The sequence below is a fragment of the Mytilus edulis genome, chromosome 7 (assembly GCF_963676685.1).
Source record: "Mytilus edulis chromosome 7, xbMytEdul2.2, whole genome shotgun sequence".
In the NCBI taxonomy this organism is placed as follows: domain Eukaryota; kingdom Metazoa; phylum Mollusca; class Bivalvia; order Mytilida; family Mytilidae; genus Mytilus; species Mytilus edulis.
In genome coordinates, this window is record NC_092350.1 from 92,746,910 (window position 1) to 92,761,895 (window position 14,986).

At 33.7% G+C, this 14,986-nt stretch overlaps 2 protein-coding genes across 2 annotated transcripts in view; one reads left to right on the top strand and one right to left on the bottom strand.

The window, feature by feature from the left end:
• The window catches only part of LOC139483508 (uncharacterized), a 124,498-nt gene that overhangs the window by 80,760 nt on the left and 28,752 nt on the right, over positions 1-14,986 (bottom strand). The window contains exon 10 of the mRNA XM_071267528.1: positions 11,423-14,875. Within this exon, the coding sequence (XP_071123629.1) occupies positions 11,577-14,875 (3,299 nt within the window). The 3' untranslated portion in view covers positions 11,423-11,576. The remainder of the gene's footprint in view (positions 1-11,422; positions 14,876-14,986) is intronic.
• On the top strand, positions 3,217-5,412 carry LOC139483506 (uncharacterized). The gene has a single exon (XM_071267527.1). The coding sequence runs from the start codon at positions 3,217-3,219 to the stop codon at positions 5,410-5,412; it is 2,196 nt and encodes a 731-aa protein (XP_071123628.1).

The following is a 14,986-nucleotide window of genomic DNA, read 5'->3' on the forward strand; positions in this document are numbered from 1 at the left end:
ACCGGTTATATCTTTAAAAGAGTGTCAAAAATTTCAAGTAAACATTTCAAATCATTCTTCTTTTTAATTTGAAAGAATGTCTTTATCTGATTCATTGTATCGATGAGCCTTATTTTTTTTTAAATAAACGCAAATTACCTTTCTTTAAGACTTGTTCAAACGTAGTCCATTCTCACAATATGTGAGCACTTATTGTTTCACTCGTTGATGAATCTGTAATATTTCTATTTTTGGATACTTAATATAACCATGATGGCTAAATTATTCATTTTTGACTCAGTCAATACGTTTAATATAGAACTGCTAAGATCATATTACCCAAGTACGAAATCCGAGTAACAAAATAATCAGATTCATATATAATAATACATTACCGATAGTCTGTTAAATTTTGAATCAAGAAATGAAAGATACATAACCGAAAGTTCGGTAGATTCCGAATTAAGAAATGAAGTATACATTTCCGAGGGTCAGTTATATTCCGAATCAAGAAACTAATTATACATTATCGATAATCTCTTGAAATCCGAATCAAAAAAAATAAAAGATACATAACCAATAGGTCGGCAGATTCCGGATCAAGAAACGAAAAATATATAAACTTACTTAATGCATTTGAATTAATTCCACATAAAACATGTAAACCAAGTAGAAAAAACAAATATCCATTTCCCATGTTTGTTGGAAGTATTCGTCACTGAATCAGTCAATGCACTTCCATAAATAAACATATTGTTCACGAGAAAGGAGAAATGATTATTTTTTCACTCTGACTGCCACTGAGTATATATACTGGTCTTTAAAGATTAAACAGAAAGCTGTAAGATAAGCCTATCATTAAATCAATTTCCTCTTATCACAAGACATTTGTTTGCTACCTTCATACACAAAGCAACAAATCCCTTAATTATTTCCCAAATGGAAATTGATAACATCTTACTCACGCAAAAAAAGAAAGAAACATAAATGGTATTAAACTTCATATGAAAAAAAACCAAAGAAAACTACAGGATGTATTAGTACAAAGAAATCTATATGTTATAATCTGACTTATCTTTATTTGAATGATGTATTCATTTGTCTGGTCGGTGACACAGAACTCTTTAACTCCATTGTAACGGCATATGTTTACGTCGTAAATATATATTGCAATATCCATTAAATCGTCAATCTCTAAAGAGAGACGACAGACACAAAAAGAAATATTAAACAAAATAAAAGCGAAAACAAACTGGCTGTGCCATGACAAAAAGAAAAATAGTAACAACACGCAGATAATTTACATATCGAGTATTCAAACTATACGCTTCAATATTGTATAACATTATATTATGGTATCAATAAAACTCATTCATTTAGTTTATGCTTAATTGGTTTTTTTTTTTTATGTCCTTTTGATATGGTTTAGCAATTTTAATTGATAATTCTAAGTGTGTCTTTTTATGTTGTAATGTAACACAACTGTCTCAGGTTAGGGCGAAGTTTGGCGACTGTTAACACGTTTAAACCAGCTGCATTTTCATGCACCTCTGCACCTTTATTAAGTCAGGATCCTGCTCAATGATTGTCGTTTATTGATGTTGTTCATAGGTGTTTCTCGTTTTTTTTTGGTTTTTTTATGCCCCACCTACGATAGTAGAGGGGCATTATGTTTTTTGGTCTGTGCCTCCGTTCGTCCGTTCGTTCGTTCGTCGTACCGTTCGTTCGTTCGTCCGTCTGTGCGTCCGTTCGCTTCAGGTTAAAGTTTTTGGTCGAGGTATTTTTTGATGAAGCTGAAGTCCAATCAACTTGAAACTTAATACACATGTTCCCCATGATATGATCTTTCTAATTTTAATGCCAAATTATAGTTTTGACCCCAATTTCATGGTCCACTGAACATAGAAAATGATAGTGCAAAGTTCAGGTTAAAGTTTTTGGTCAAGGTAGTTTTTGAGGAAGTTAAAGTTACATCAACTTGAGACTTAGTACACATGTTCCCAATGATATGATCTTTCTAATTTTAACTCCAAATTAAAGTTTTGACCCCAATTTCACGGTCCACTGAACATAGAAAATGATAGTGGGAGTGGGGCATCCGTGTACTATGGACACATTCTTGTTTTACATAAATTAGATCGTTGTTTTTTCTGTTTGAATTATTTTACACTAGCCATTTATGGGACCTTTATAGCTTGCTGTTTGGTATAAGTCAAGGCTCCGTGTTGAATGATGTACTTTTACCTATAATTGATTTTTTTTTTATAAATTTTGGCATGAAATTGAGGGATTCTCGTTGGCGCTCATACCACATCTTCTTATGTATATATTGATCTAATGTTAACCATTTCAACTTCAAGAATTCCACTTTTTAGTTTTCATGTAATACAAGATGCTGAATATGTGCGGGTTACGCATGTTTTAACTTCCGATTTTAGTTTAAAAAAATAGTGAGTTTGTGTTTCTTTTTTAACTTTCATTCCTAATGTTCATATAATGTATCTCGTTCTTGTTCTGGCGATTAGCCATATGCAACTTTCTCGTGAACCTGTTGATTTTCAGGGATACGTGAATCAGTGTATAGGTGATCGTGGAGATATTTTGGATGTTCAGGATCTACTTCCGAAACAAACCCTAATAATCTTCTTCCCATATGTAACCCAAAGCCGGGACTTTCTTGCCTTGAATTAATTATATTGACAACATTAACCAGATGCTCCGCAGGGCGCAGCTTTATACGACCTCAGAGGTCGAACCCTGAACAGTTGGGGCACGTATGGACACACCATTCAAGCTTGGTACAGTTCTGCATTTGGATTATGGATTAAATAGTTGACACAACATATGTTTCTGACACAGAATGAATGTGATCTAATGAACATAAAAAAAATAAAAAATTACCTATTATGGTCCAATATCCATAATAAATGTTGGACCCCAATTTGGACCAACTTGAAAAACGGGATCCAAAATTAAAAATCTAAATACATGGTTAGATTCTGCATATCAAAGAACTTGAATAATTCAATTTTTGATTAAATCAAACAAAGTGTCGAGATTACCGCGGGATTACGACGTTCATAAGTTTGTACATTACCATTGGCGACGTTGGCGACTTCAGTGACGTCGCCGTGGGCTCTTTGAGTTGTTATTAAAAGATATGGCTGAACAGACGTGTTTGTTTATATTAGCGAAAATATCATACTTTTAACCTCCACATTTATGGTACCGTGACCAATGGATTTAAAGAAGCTCAAGTCGATACGATCCGGGAACAGAAGTGCTGTTACCAAACTCATTCGAAAGATAGATGCAGCGAAGCATGATATAGATTTCGATCCAGAAGAATTAACCGCAACATTTGACAACCTTATCCAGAAGCAAAAGTTATTGAACAACTTGAACGAACAGATACTTAACCTAACGGAAGCAGAAGATATAGAAGATGAAATCCTAGACTCAGATGAGTATTGTATAAATTTAGAAACAAAAATCAGACACATACGAAATTTTATTCAAGACACGCATACCACATCACAGTCACGTCAGAGCGAAACTTCATCACAAATACTAAATGTTGAACATCAACCGTTCGTCACAGCAAACCTCACAGAAAATTCATGCACGAAGCCGTTCCAAAATCCGTTCTCTCAAGCTAGTAACACAGTGAGTACTAATATAAATCCGTATACATCCGCAAGCAGTCAGAATCATTACTTACCCAAACTCACACTTCCGATATTCACAGGGAACATATTAGAGTGGCAAACTTTCTGGGATTCGTATGAATGCGCTATACATTTAAACCCTTCATTGACCGATTTCCAGAAATTTAATTACCTCAAAGCACAATTACAGAATGAAGCATTACGCACCATAGCAGGTTTTGCGCTTACTAATGCAAACTACGCAGACGCCATTATTTTATTGAAGGAGAGATTCGGACAAACACACAAAATCACGCAAGCATACATTCAAGCATTATTAGAAATTCCATCACCACGAAACCATCTTATCAGTTTGAGACAATTCTATGATCAAATGGAAACTTACGTCAGAGGGCTAGAATCTTTGGGCCAGTCACAAGACTCGTATGGAACATTACTTGTACCAATTATTTTGAAAAAATTACCGGGAGAAATTAAAAAAAACCTTGCCCGTGAACATGGAACAGAAAACTGGTTATTACGAGACCTCCGGAAAAGTATTTGCAATGAAATAAACATAATTGACGCGGGACAAGACACTGAAACTTCTAACAATTTACCAAGTGCATCGTCTTTCTTTACCGGGACAAAATGGATAAAACCACCAAACCAAACTCTAGATAGGAGACATACACACCAGAATTTGCAATATAAACCTTGTGTATTCTGTCACGATTTACACGCACCAGCGCATTGCACGAATGTATCTGATCTAGAAACACGCATGGATATTGTAAAACGCGAACAATTGTGTTTCAACTGTCTAGGTACACACCGTATACACGAATGTTATTCAAATCAGTTTTGCCGCATTTGCAATAAAAGACATCACACAAGTCTGTGTACCGATAACCCATTTAACAGCAACATTGCCCATGATAATGACACCAGCAGACATATCCAGCAAAATTCAAATGACAGCCCACAGAATACGAATTTTCCTATTAGCAATGGACATTTACAGAACTCACCAAATTTGAATCAGACATCTGTAAATATTGTAAATGATACAAATCAGAAAGAAGAGGACACTACAATTCTACACTCCTCGTCAAATGACGTACGCACGCATGTACTTTTGAAAACTGCCGTCGCACCAGTATGGTCAGACAACTTATGTATAGATACCCATATACTTTTTGACGAGGGATCACAACGATCATTTGTGACCGAAGATTTAGCAAGAAAACTTAATTTACATACAGAGGGAATTGAAACTCTACAATTATCGTCATTTGGAGATAGAAACAAAAACGTACGACATTTAGATAAATCAACAGTGTTCGTAGAATCAAATGCAGGACAGAAAATACCGATACACGTTCTAATTGTACCAATGATTGCCGTACCTTTGCAGAACAATATTCGCCACATCAACAGAGGACTGAATTATTTACGGGGACTTAAGTTAGCACATCCAGTAACACAGGAAGAGTCTTTCGAAATATCGTTATTAATCGGACCAGACTACTACTGGGACTTAGTCGAGAATGAAGTCGTAAGAGGAAATGGTCCAACCGCCGTAAAGTCAAAGTTAGGTTTCTTACTTTCCGGTTCAATAAGGGACAAAAGCGAAAACGCATTGATATGTACCAACATATTAAGCATTCTTGTTTCGCACAAACCAGAGGAACACGATATAAAAACCTCTCTAAACACAACACACAGAAGTACTCAATCTAGACGATTAGCAAGTGCCAAGGTCCGGAAGAAAATACGAAAGTGAATAACCAATGTAGACGAAAATGATGAAGAAGACTAGAACTTTAACAATTTTAAAAAGGACTTTCGAAGTTAATTCAATTTTTCATTTATGTGAACAAGAACTTAGTTAATTCAATTTAGTTCATTCATGGAGATAGAGACTTTTTTAATTTGATTTATTTACAAATATGGACAGTTAATGTGAAATTAAAGATAATTTGCACTTTTTGCGGCCCCCAGTATGTCGAGATTACCGCGGGATTACGACGTTCATAAGTTTGTACATTACCATTGGCGACGTTGGCGACTTCAGTGACGTCGCCGTGGGCTCTTTGAGTTGTTATTAAAAGTTATGGCTGAACAGACGTGTTTGTTTATATTAGCGAAAATATCATACTTTTAACCTCCACACAAAGTTTAATTTTGGACCCTTTGGACCGCATGTGTTCCAATTAAAAAACGGGGTCAACTTCCAATAACTTAATAAACGGTTGGATTCAGCATTTTTAATAACCCCAAGAATTCAAGAATGCAACCCAATTGAAATTGATCAAGAAATAAGCAATTTATACAAAGTATTAGAAAAGTATTGTTTTTGGCCCTTTTTTGGTCCCTAATTCCTAAACAGTTTAGGCCATAACCGCCAAAATTAATCCAAACTTTCTTTTTTGGAATGGAACCTTGTGGTAAAATTTCAAAAAGATCCATGCACTTACACACAAGTAATTGTCTGAAATCTAGAAACATACTTTTTTTTATCCCTTTTGGGCCCCTTGTTGCTTAGCTGTTGAGACCAAAACCCCCAAAATCAGTCCCAACCTTCCTGTAGTGATAATAAACCTTACATTAAAACATTTTTGATTTCTATTTACTTATACTAAAGTTATCATCCGGAATCCATCCGTCTTCGGACGACGCTGACGACGACGACGACGACGACGTGATACCAATATACGACCAAATGTATTTTAGTTTTTGCGGTCGTACAAAAACTCGTGAGTCTTATCTAAAAAAGACATATTTTTTGAAGATCTCAGTCGGTAATTAACTTCTTCTGTTTCAAAAATGATGGGGAGTAAACCATGCATGCCAACACCAGTGAAGATTAACAAATGTAGAAACAGGAACCAATTATTTCATGTATGTGGTTAATCGATTGTCTTCCTATAAGACACCTTACACCCTTTCAATATCCTCATTTATACTACACAACAACCCAACCTAAACGCAACGTCGCGTCAGACTCAGAAGTATTGCAATACCCTTCATGTCTTCCAAACAAACATCTACGTTATATAACATCGAATCCGGCAGTGACTTTGACTTTGCACACGCAGACTGCCAATATTGTAAACTCTATATCATTTAGTCTTTGGTGGAGAGTTGTCTTACTGTCAATCATACCACATCTTCTTATTTTGATAGGATCATAATGTGATCCCGGCTTTGTATTAGGCTGAGTTAGATTTTCGTTGAAATCAACTAGACCAATTTTATGCACAAGATTCACATATGGAAAATTAATGTTTCGTCAGTGATGTTCGAAGCAAGCATATTTAAAATCTAAAGCCGTATACGAACGTTTAGAGTTTATATGACCGTCATTGTCAGAACTTAATCAAAACCTGTTGCTAGCTATATATAGTGTACAAAGAAAAGTAGGAAAGAAGAACTGCAAGCCTATAATTCCGAATCCTTACTTAATTCTCCTTCGTTCCTTACTTGATACGTGACATTTTAAGAAATAAATTGGTGGGTTGAACCTGGTTTTGTGGCTATCCGAAGTTTGCGCTTTATGGCAATGTCAAATATACCGTTACATTGACACCATTCAAGACGGGATTACAGTACAAATAAATCAAAGAACGCCAAACTCAGAGAACACACATACATTGATAATATGATAGTACTTTTCAACATGTAAACCAAAGAATAACAACGAATAATTAAAATTAATTTAGAACAGTGCGTAAAACCAGCTTAATAGAAATACGTACTGTGTGTTTTTAAAATATATGTTTACGAATAGATCAATGCCACAAAAAATAACTTCACAGGTAAATTCTAGAAATTGGAAATAGATCAAGATTAGGTTTCTAATTATGTTATTTGATGTATTTAAAAAAAAAAAAAACTAAATATAAATATAGAGTTGTGTCAGTAATAGTGCAACTTTCTATGGCGGCATTTCTTCCAAATCTAAATAAAGGCAACAGTATTATACCGATGTTCAAAATTCATAAATCGATAGAAAAAAACCAAATCCGGGTCATAAACTAAAACGGAGGGAAACGCATTAAATACAAGAGAATGACGACAAAACATTCAAATGTACCAAACACAGAAACGAACTTTATAAACCACATAATTCCTGTGCACAAAGTTGTTTTAAACTTATACCATACAAATGAACAGAGTGATTATAATTATCTTTACTTTTACATATGAATAAAAAGTAAAGAATAGACTTAAAACTACAAGCGATAAGACAGGAATACATAAACGCTGGTTAAGCAAATACCGTGTAACGTCTTTAAGCAATGAGAATTCACACTAAATACAATATAAACACTCAATACAATTTGAAAACAATAAAGTATAAGTATATAGCATAACAGTACAAATCTCATGGTAATGTTGTAAGTATATAGTTTTGTAGTTATATTAAATCCTATAACTGTGTTTGCTTTTTAAAATAGTATTTGGAAGAGCATTCCATACTTTTAGTTCACTGTACGAAAAGCTATAGACTTATATTTGGTTTTGCAATTATAAATTTATCTGCGGACGAAAATCTCGTATAATATGGTTTGGTTTACAGAAGCTGATAAGAAATGACTGGGCATATATTCTGGAGCTAAGGCATGTTTTGCCTTTTACAATGCTTTATCATATTGTATTCTTTGTGTAATCGACATAATACCAAATTCATGAAATTATTCGCATGAAGGTTACACTATTGCCTATCAGTACACACGTATTTAGTGTTTGGTACATTGTAAATTGATTCATTATCTACATGTAGCTACTAAAAATTAATTTAGAATAAAAACCTTATGCATGGAAAAATACCAATGAGAAGCACAATGGGGACAAAATATCAGTTGTAATCTGTTGGAATTTTGATTTGTAGTGGACGAAATTGGGTGTTGTATTTTGGGAACTTCTTTTTGATAAGACAGTTCACATTATCATAAATGCTAAAATATTCATTACAACGTTATATTTTAAAGTTTGCTTCTATTTTGAATCAAATAGTTATCAAAGGTACCAGGATTATAATTTAGTACGCCAGACGCGTATAGTCAAACGTAGATTGGAATAAGCATATGTCTTTTAGTTGTCATGTCTGATGACATTTAATTAATATTGACTTACCAAACATTTGTCCAATTCTTTTCTAAACAGACTTAAAGATTTAAAAATAAATAAGGGTCTTTATCACAATTAAGAACATTACCAATCTAACATTATATTTTGGCTAAAAATAAAGATCTACAGACCCTATACAATCGAAAGGATATATGTCGTTCTACATGTAACGAGACATTTAATTAATTCAATTCAATTCGTTATTTACATTTAGACTTAACATATGTGTTACATGATAACAAGTATGACAAAAAGTATTTTCCTTGGAATGTATGGTTATCTCATATTAATATGAATCTTTCCAGTACATATTCATGATAGTTACAGCAATATATTAATACATTTGTATTCCTCATCCTGTTCAATTGTATACACATCATATAATATTTAAAATACAGGGAAAACAAATCTAATCATAGCATCAAATATATTATGTGTGTCTATAAAAATGCAAACAGTAATTACAGCATTGACAAATGAACAATTCTAAAAAATAAAGCGTAAATTCAATACACAACACATTTTAGATATTTGCAATAAAAAGTCATCAAACCATCAAAATTTCAATTGGAATTAAAAGATGTGGTTATAAAGCTTAGCTACCTTCTTAAATAATCCAAAAAGGTTAAACCTAACACAAACCCATCTCTGCTATGCTACATTTCTATATTGAAAGACAGAAACCATACGCCCGTCGCTTTTTCAAAAAGAAAAGGTTCAATAACTCCTGAAAGTCATATTAGAAATTAATGAAAATCTTAGAGGAGGTTATCTTATTAGATATAAACTAGTCACTTAAGTTTCATGCAAATTGGTTAAGTATTTTGAGTTAATGTCTGACATGTTGATGACAGACGGACAGACAACATTATACAATAATACGTCCAGTAAACTGGCGTATGAAAATCACCACCATAGCATAACATTTTGAATCACTGATATGTCAAAGAACAAAATACTAATACCATTGCATAACAGTGTAATCATTGATATGTCAAAAACAAAGCAATCAATACAATTTCATAACACTGTGTCAAATAACAAACGCATTAAATCCATCACTGATACAGGCGCGGATCCAGAGGGGGGTTCCGGGGGTTGGAACTCCCCCTTTTTTTGGGGACGATCAATGCATTTGAATGGGGACATGTAATTGGAACCCCCTTTTGTCATGGGTTAGGAACCCCCCTTTTTAAAATGGCTTGATCCGTCCCTGTGATATGTCATAAGAACAAAACAATCAATACCATTACATAATACAACACTTGTTGTACCACTGATTAAAACAATGATCGTCAATTTTAGTAAATTATATACTCACAAATTCAAGGGTTGTTTAATGACACTTTACAAGATATTTTGTCATCTTCATTTAACATTTTTCACATCTGCACGAAGCTCTGGTACGTTTGCAGCTTCTTGTGTACAGTTTGGGTAAAACGTATTATGTAATACAAGAAGAGAAGAAAATAAGAAATCAGCATGTATAGCAAAAATATGTATATAATAAAATGACATTATAAATCTGGAATGTAACACATAAGACATTCTAACGGTATTCCAATAACACAACTAAACCAGGGCTTCGGCCATAAAACTTAACTCAGTACTAAGAGTAAGAAATTTGGTTAGAAACACTAGAGCAAAGGACTGATTGTTTTCCTTCATTTCAGAGTCGGAGTGCAAAAATTATACTAGAAAGTTTCATTACTTCAAGGCCGGAAATATAAAGGTAAGCATAAGTCTCATATATATGTTTACCAGTATATATACATGTACAGTATATACGATGACATACCTACAGAGTAGAACATGAACCAACTGTATGTAGCAACAATTCGTAATTTCTAGAGGGCTATTCCTAAATGTTTACCTTCTGTTAAGTATTCTATAAAACCTGTGTTCTGATCTAATGATATGAAAGATCCCATGTTGTTAGCATCTATAAACATTATAATGGAAGCTTGGAAATATGGGATTTCCCATAAATCAATATGAATGTAGTATAAACTATACTATATATATATAAAAAAATATCTATACATAACAATAGTGAGTTTGTTTAACATAATGTTACATGCTTTCTGCTTGTCATTTTATACAACTATCCATCAAAGTAAAAATAAGGAGATGGGATATATTTACCAATTAGACAATTATCAACAAAAGTAGAATTAGGTGATATGATTCGATTGCCAATCAGATTATCCAGTCATGTGATAAGAATGAGAGGTGGTATGACTGCATATTAGACAACTATCCACCAAAATAAAAATATGACTGCCAATAAGAAAACTAACCAAAGTAGAAATAGGAGATTGGGTATGTTGGCCAATGAGACAACTATCCACCAAAGAAAAGATAAGAAGGTATGGTATGATTGTCAATGAGACAACTATCTACCAAAAAGCAATTTAGGCACAAATAGTATACCGGTAAGGTGATTTATACGACAATAACTTCTGAGTTTAATTGGGTGATTTAAAAAAAACCAGACGTTTGTACCAAAATATTTATGTTGACCCCAACCCCAGATGTGTGTGTGTGTGTGAATACCGGTAACACTATAGACTGGTGGTGAAAACACAAAACGATAAGCTGCATGTGCGTTGTAAAATTAGAAAACAGAGTAGAGTAGTGTAACAGGAGTAGATATCAACCTTTTCAATAAATAACAGATCATACTAGCGAACGAAGAGCATTTACAGTAATGTATGATCATTTTCAAACTGGTAGGTATATATGAAAAGATGACTGTCATGTATGTGTAAAACTGAGATAAAGAGTTAAAAATCATTGACCAAAGAAAAAGAGTTAAGAAAAATTTGGTTCCGCCTTATTTGTGAGATTTTTTAACATCATTACTATAGATGTATGTCCATTATCCGTAGCAATCTGTAAAGGTGATTTTTCATCAAGTCTCCATATCTGTGTATCTGCTTCTTTATCTAACAATAAACGTACAACATCCTCATGTCCTACTTCACATGCATACCATAATGGTGTGGTGGCATCATCTTTTGTCATGTTAATGTTAGCAGTGTGGTCCAGAAGACAAAGGACTACATCTATTCTACCCATAAAACAGGCTATATGTAATGGAGAACAACCAGCTACTACATCAAAGGCATACTCTACCGACTTCTTACTCACGTATTCTGTTACACGTGATGATGTATTATTTACCAGGCTATCAAATACTAATTGTTTTCCTTTATCTAATGTGTACCCTGGCTGAATAGTGAATATATCTGTTAATGCCTTTTTACTGTATATACAGATATTACAATCAGCATTGTTCTCTAACAGTAACTTTGTTATCTCTATGTTTCCATTCAGTGCACTGAAATATAAAGCATTACCTCCATCAAATGTCTGGGCATTAATGTTTGGTTTATGTTTAATTAATAGCCGGACTATACTGGTATGATAATTGATACACGAGGAGATCAATGGTGTAAAGCCATCATTGCTACATAGATCAACATTAAGATTCCTCTCTAACAGTAACTTTACTATATCAGTATGTCCTTCGTCACTTGCTGTATTCAGAGGACTCCAGCCATCATTGTTATATAGATCTACATTAGGATTCTTTTCTAACAGTAACTTTACTATATCAGTATGTCTTTCCTGACTTGCTGTATTCAGAGGACTCCAGCCATCATTGTTACATAGATCTACATTAGGATTCTTTTCTAACAGTAACTTTACTATTTCAGTATGTCCTTCCTGACTTGCTGCATTCAGAGGACTAAAGCCATTATTGTTACATAGATCTACATTAGAATTCTTCTCTAAAAGTAACTTTACTATTTCAGTATGTCCTTTAGCACTTGCTAAATTCAGAGGACTCCAGCCATTCTTGTTACATAGATCTACATTAAAATTCTTCTCTAACAGTAACTTTACTATTTCAGTATGTCCTTCCTGACTTGCTGTATTCAGAGGACTAAAGCCATTATTGTTACATAGATCTACATTAGAATTCTTCTCTAACAGTAACTTTACTATATCAGTATGCCCTTCGTGACTTGCTGCATTCAGAGGACTAAAGCCATTATTGTTACATAGATCTACATTAGAATTCTTCTCTAACAGTAACTTTACTATTTCAGTATGTCCTTTAGCACTTGCTGAATTCAGAGGACTCCAGCCATCCTTGTTACATAGATCTACATTAGGATTCTTCTCTAACAGTAACTTTACTATATCAGTATGTCCTGCTGTACTTGCTGATTTCAGAGGACTCCAGCCATCATTGTTACATAGATCTACATTGTGATTCTTCTCTAACAGTAACTTTACTATATCAGTATGTCCTTTAGAACTTGCTGTATACAGAGGACTCCAGCCATCATTATTACATAGATCTACATTGGGATTCTTCTCTAACAGTAACTTTACTATATCAGTATGTCCCTCATCACTTGCTGTATTCAGAGGACTCCAGCCATCATTGTTACATAGATCTACATTGTGATTCTTCTCTAACAGTAACTTTACTATATCAGTATGCCCTTCGTGACTTGCTGCATTCAGAGGACTTAAGCCATTATTGTTACATAGATCTACATTAGAATTCTTCTCTAACAGTAACTTTACTATATCAGTATGTCCTTTAGAACTTGCTGTATACAGAGGACTCCAGCCATCATTATTACATAGATCAACATTAGGATTCCTCTCTAACAGTAACTTTACTATTTCAGTATGTCCTTTAATACTTGCCATGCACAGTCCAGTAATCCCATCATCTTTACTCTGATCCACATCTACATCATTATGTAGCAGCCATTCTACCATATCATGATAACCTTCATAACAAGCGTCTATTAGTGGAGTATTACCTGATCCATACTCCTCCTCCTTTGGTCTCACTGTATCCTTGGTACTGGCTAATGTTACTTGTTGTGATACATCTAGTTGTTGTAAGTACTGTAATAACTGTTGTCTGAATGATGATTCCTTCATATTATTGTTATCAAACACATCTGACACCTTTCCTGCTGACCAGTCTTTTATCAACCTTTGTAGATATGATTTTAAATAATCACCTGGTATATCAATAATAAAGTCTATGTTACTGTTCATGTCATCTGGTGATTTCTGCCAAATAAAACGTTCATGTAGTAAATCACTATCACCATGATCTATCAAACATTCAATCATTTTCTGACCAAAGTAATGAGCAAGAAAGTCAAACAGTTTATCATGTACAGTTCTATAAATTCCATTCTGTTTACATATAAATGTACCATCTAGAGTGTCAAGTTCTTTCTTTAATTTTGCCTTTGGTATACTATTGAACTCACAAGCCTCACATGTGTCATTTATGATCTGTCTTTGTTCACCAGTCGCTTTACCCTGGAACCATTTTTCTTCTAGCTGATTATTAAAGAGAACACACAAAGCAAGACTACATATCTTAAAGTTCCCTTCATCCCCATTCTCACTTAACCTGTCTAGCTCATCTTTATAGACCACAAAAGGATTTCTGAAAAAATCTTTCATATCTGAACTTTTTTTTTCATGATATAAGTAGCATAAAAGTGGAAAAAAATCACTGTTTTGTGATAAATCATCAATATCTTTTACATTTGTTCCAATATAGGTTTTTGCTATTTTTGTTTTCTCATCAGATGTAAGACATAATTCATCTGATACCAAGTTACATTCACAAGATTTAAAAGGTGTTAATATCTTAAACTTATCATCTTTATAGACTTGTAACCTACAAGATACAATAATCTTACAACATTTGTCTGCAATAACTCTATCAATCACAGGTAACAGTTGTTTCCAGTTATTAATCTGTTGTTGGTTGGCAGTGTAATTTCCACAAATATCATCTACAATGAAGACAGTCTGTTTACCAGGCTGATAATAAGTCTTTATCTCTGTTGGATATTCCACTGGTATTATTTTGTATCCTTTCTTCTGTAAAACAAGCGCTGTATGTCTACAGATAAAAGATTTCCCAACTCCTGCTGGGGCAGTTAAAGTCACACAACTGTTGTCCTGTACAGTTTCCATGACGTAATCACTGGCTCTTGTTGACACAAACTTCTTATCTTTCTGTTCCCAGTCTTCTATTTGACCTTTTATCTGCTCTGAAAATATATATGATTCTTATCAATAAAAGAAAATCAATTCAACATTCTAACATAACGTCCATCAAAAGCTTTGAATACACACCCGTGGTAAAATATAAATATATTGTT

Excerpts from the sequence above, each read along its gene's own strand:
- LOC139483506 (XM_071267527.1), top strand. The coding sequence starts at position 3,217 with ATGGATTTAAAGAAGCTCAAGTCGATACGATCCGGGAACAGAAGTGCT.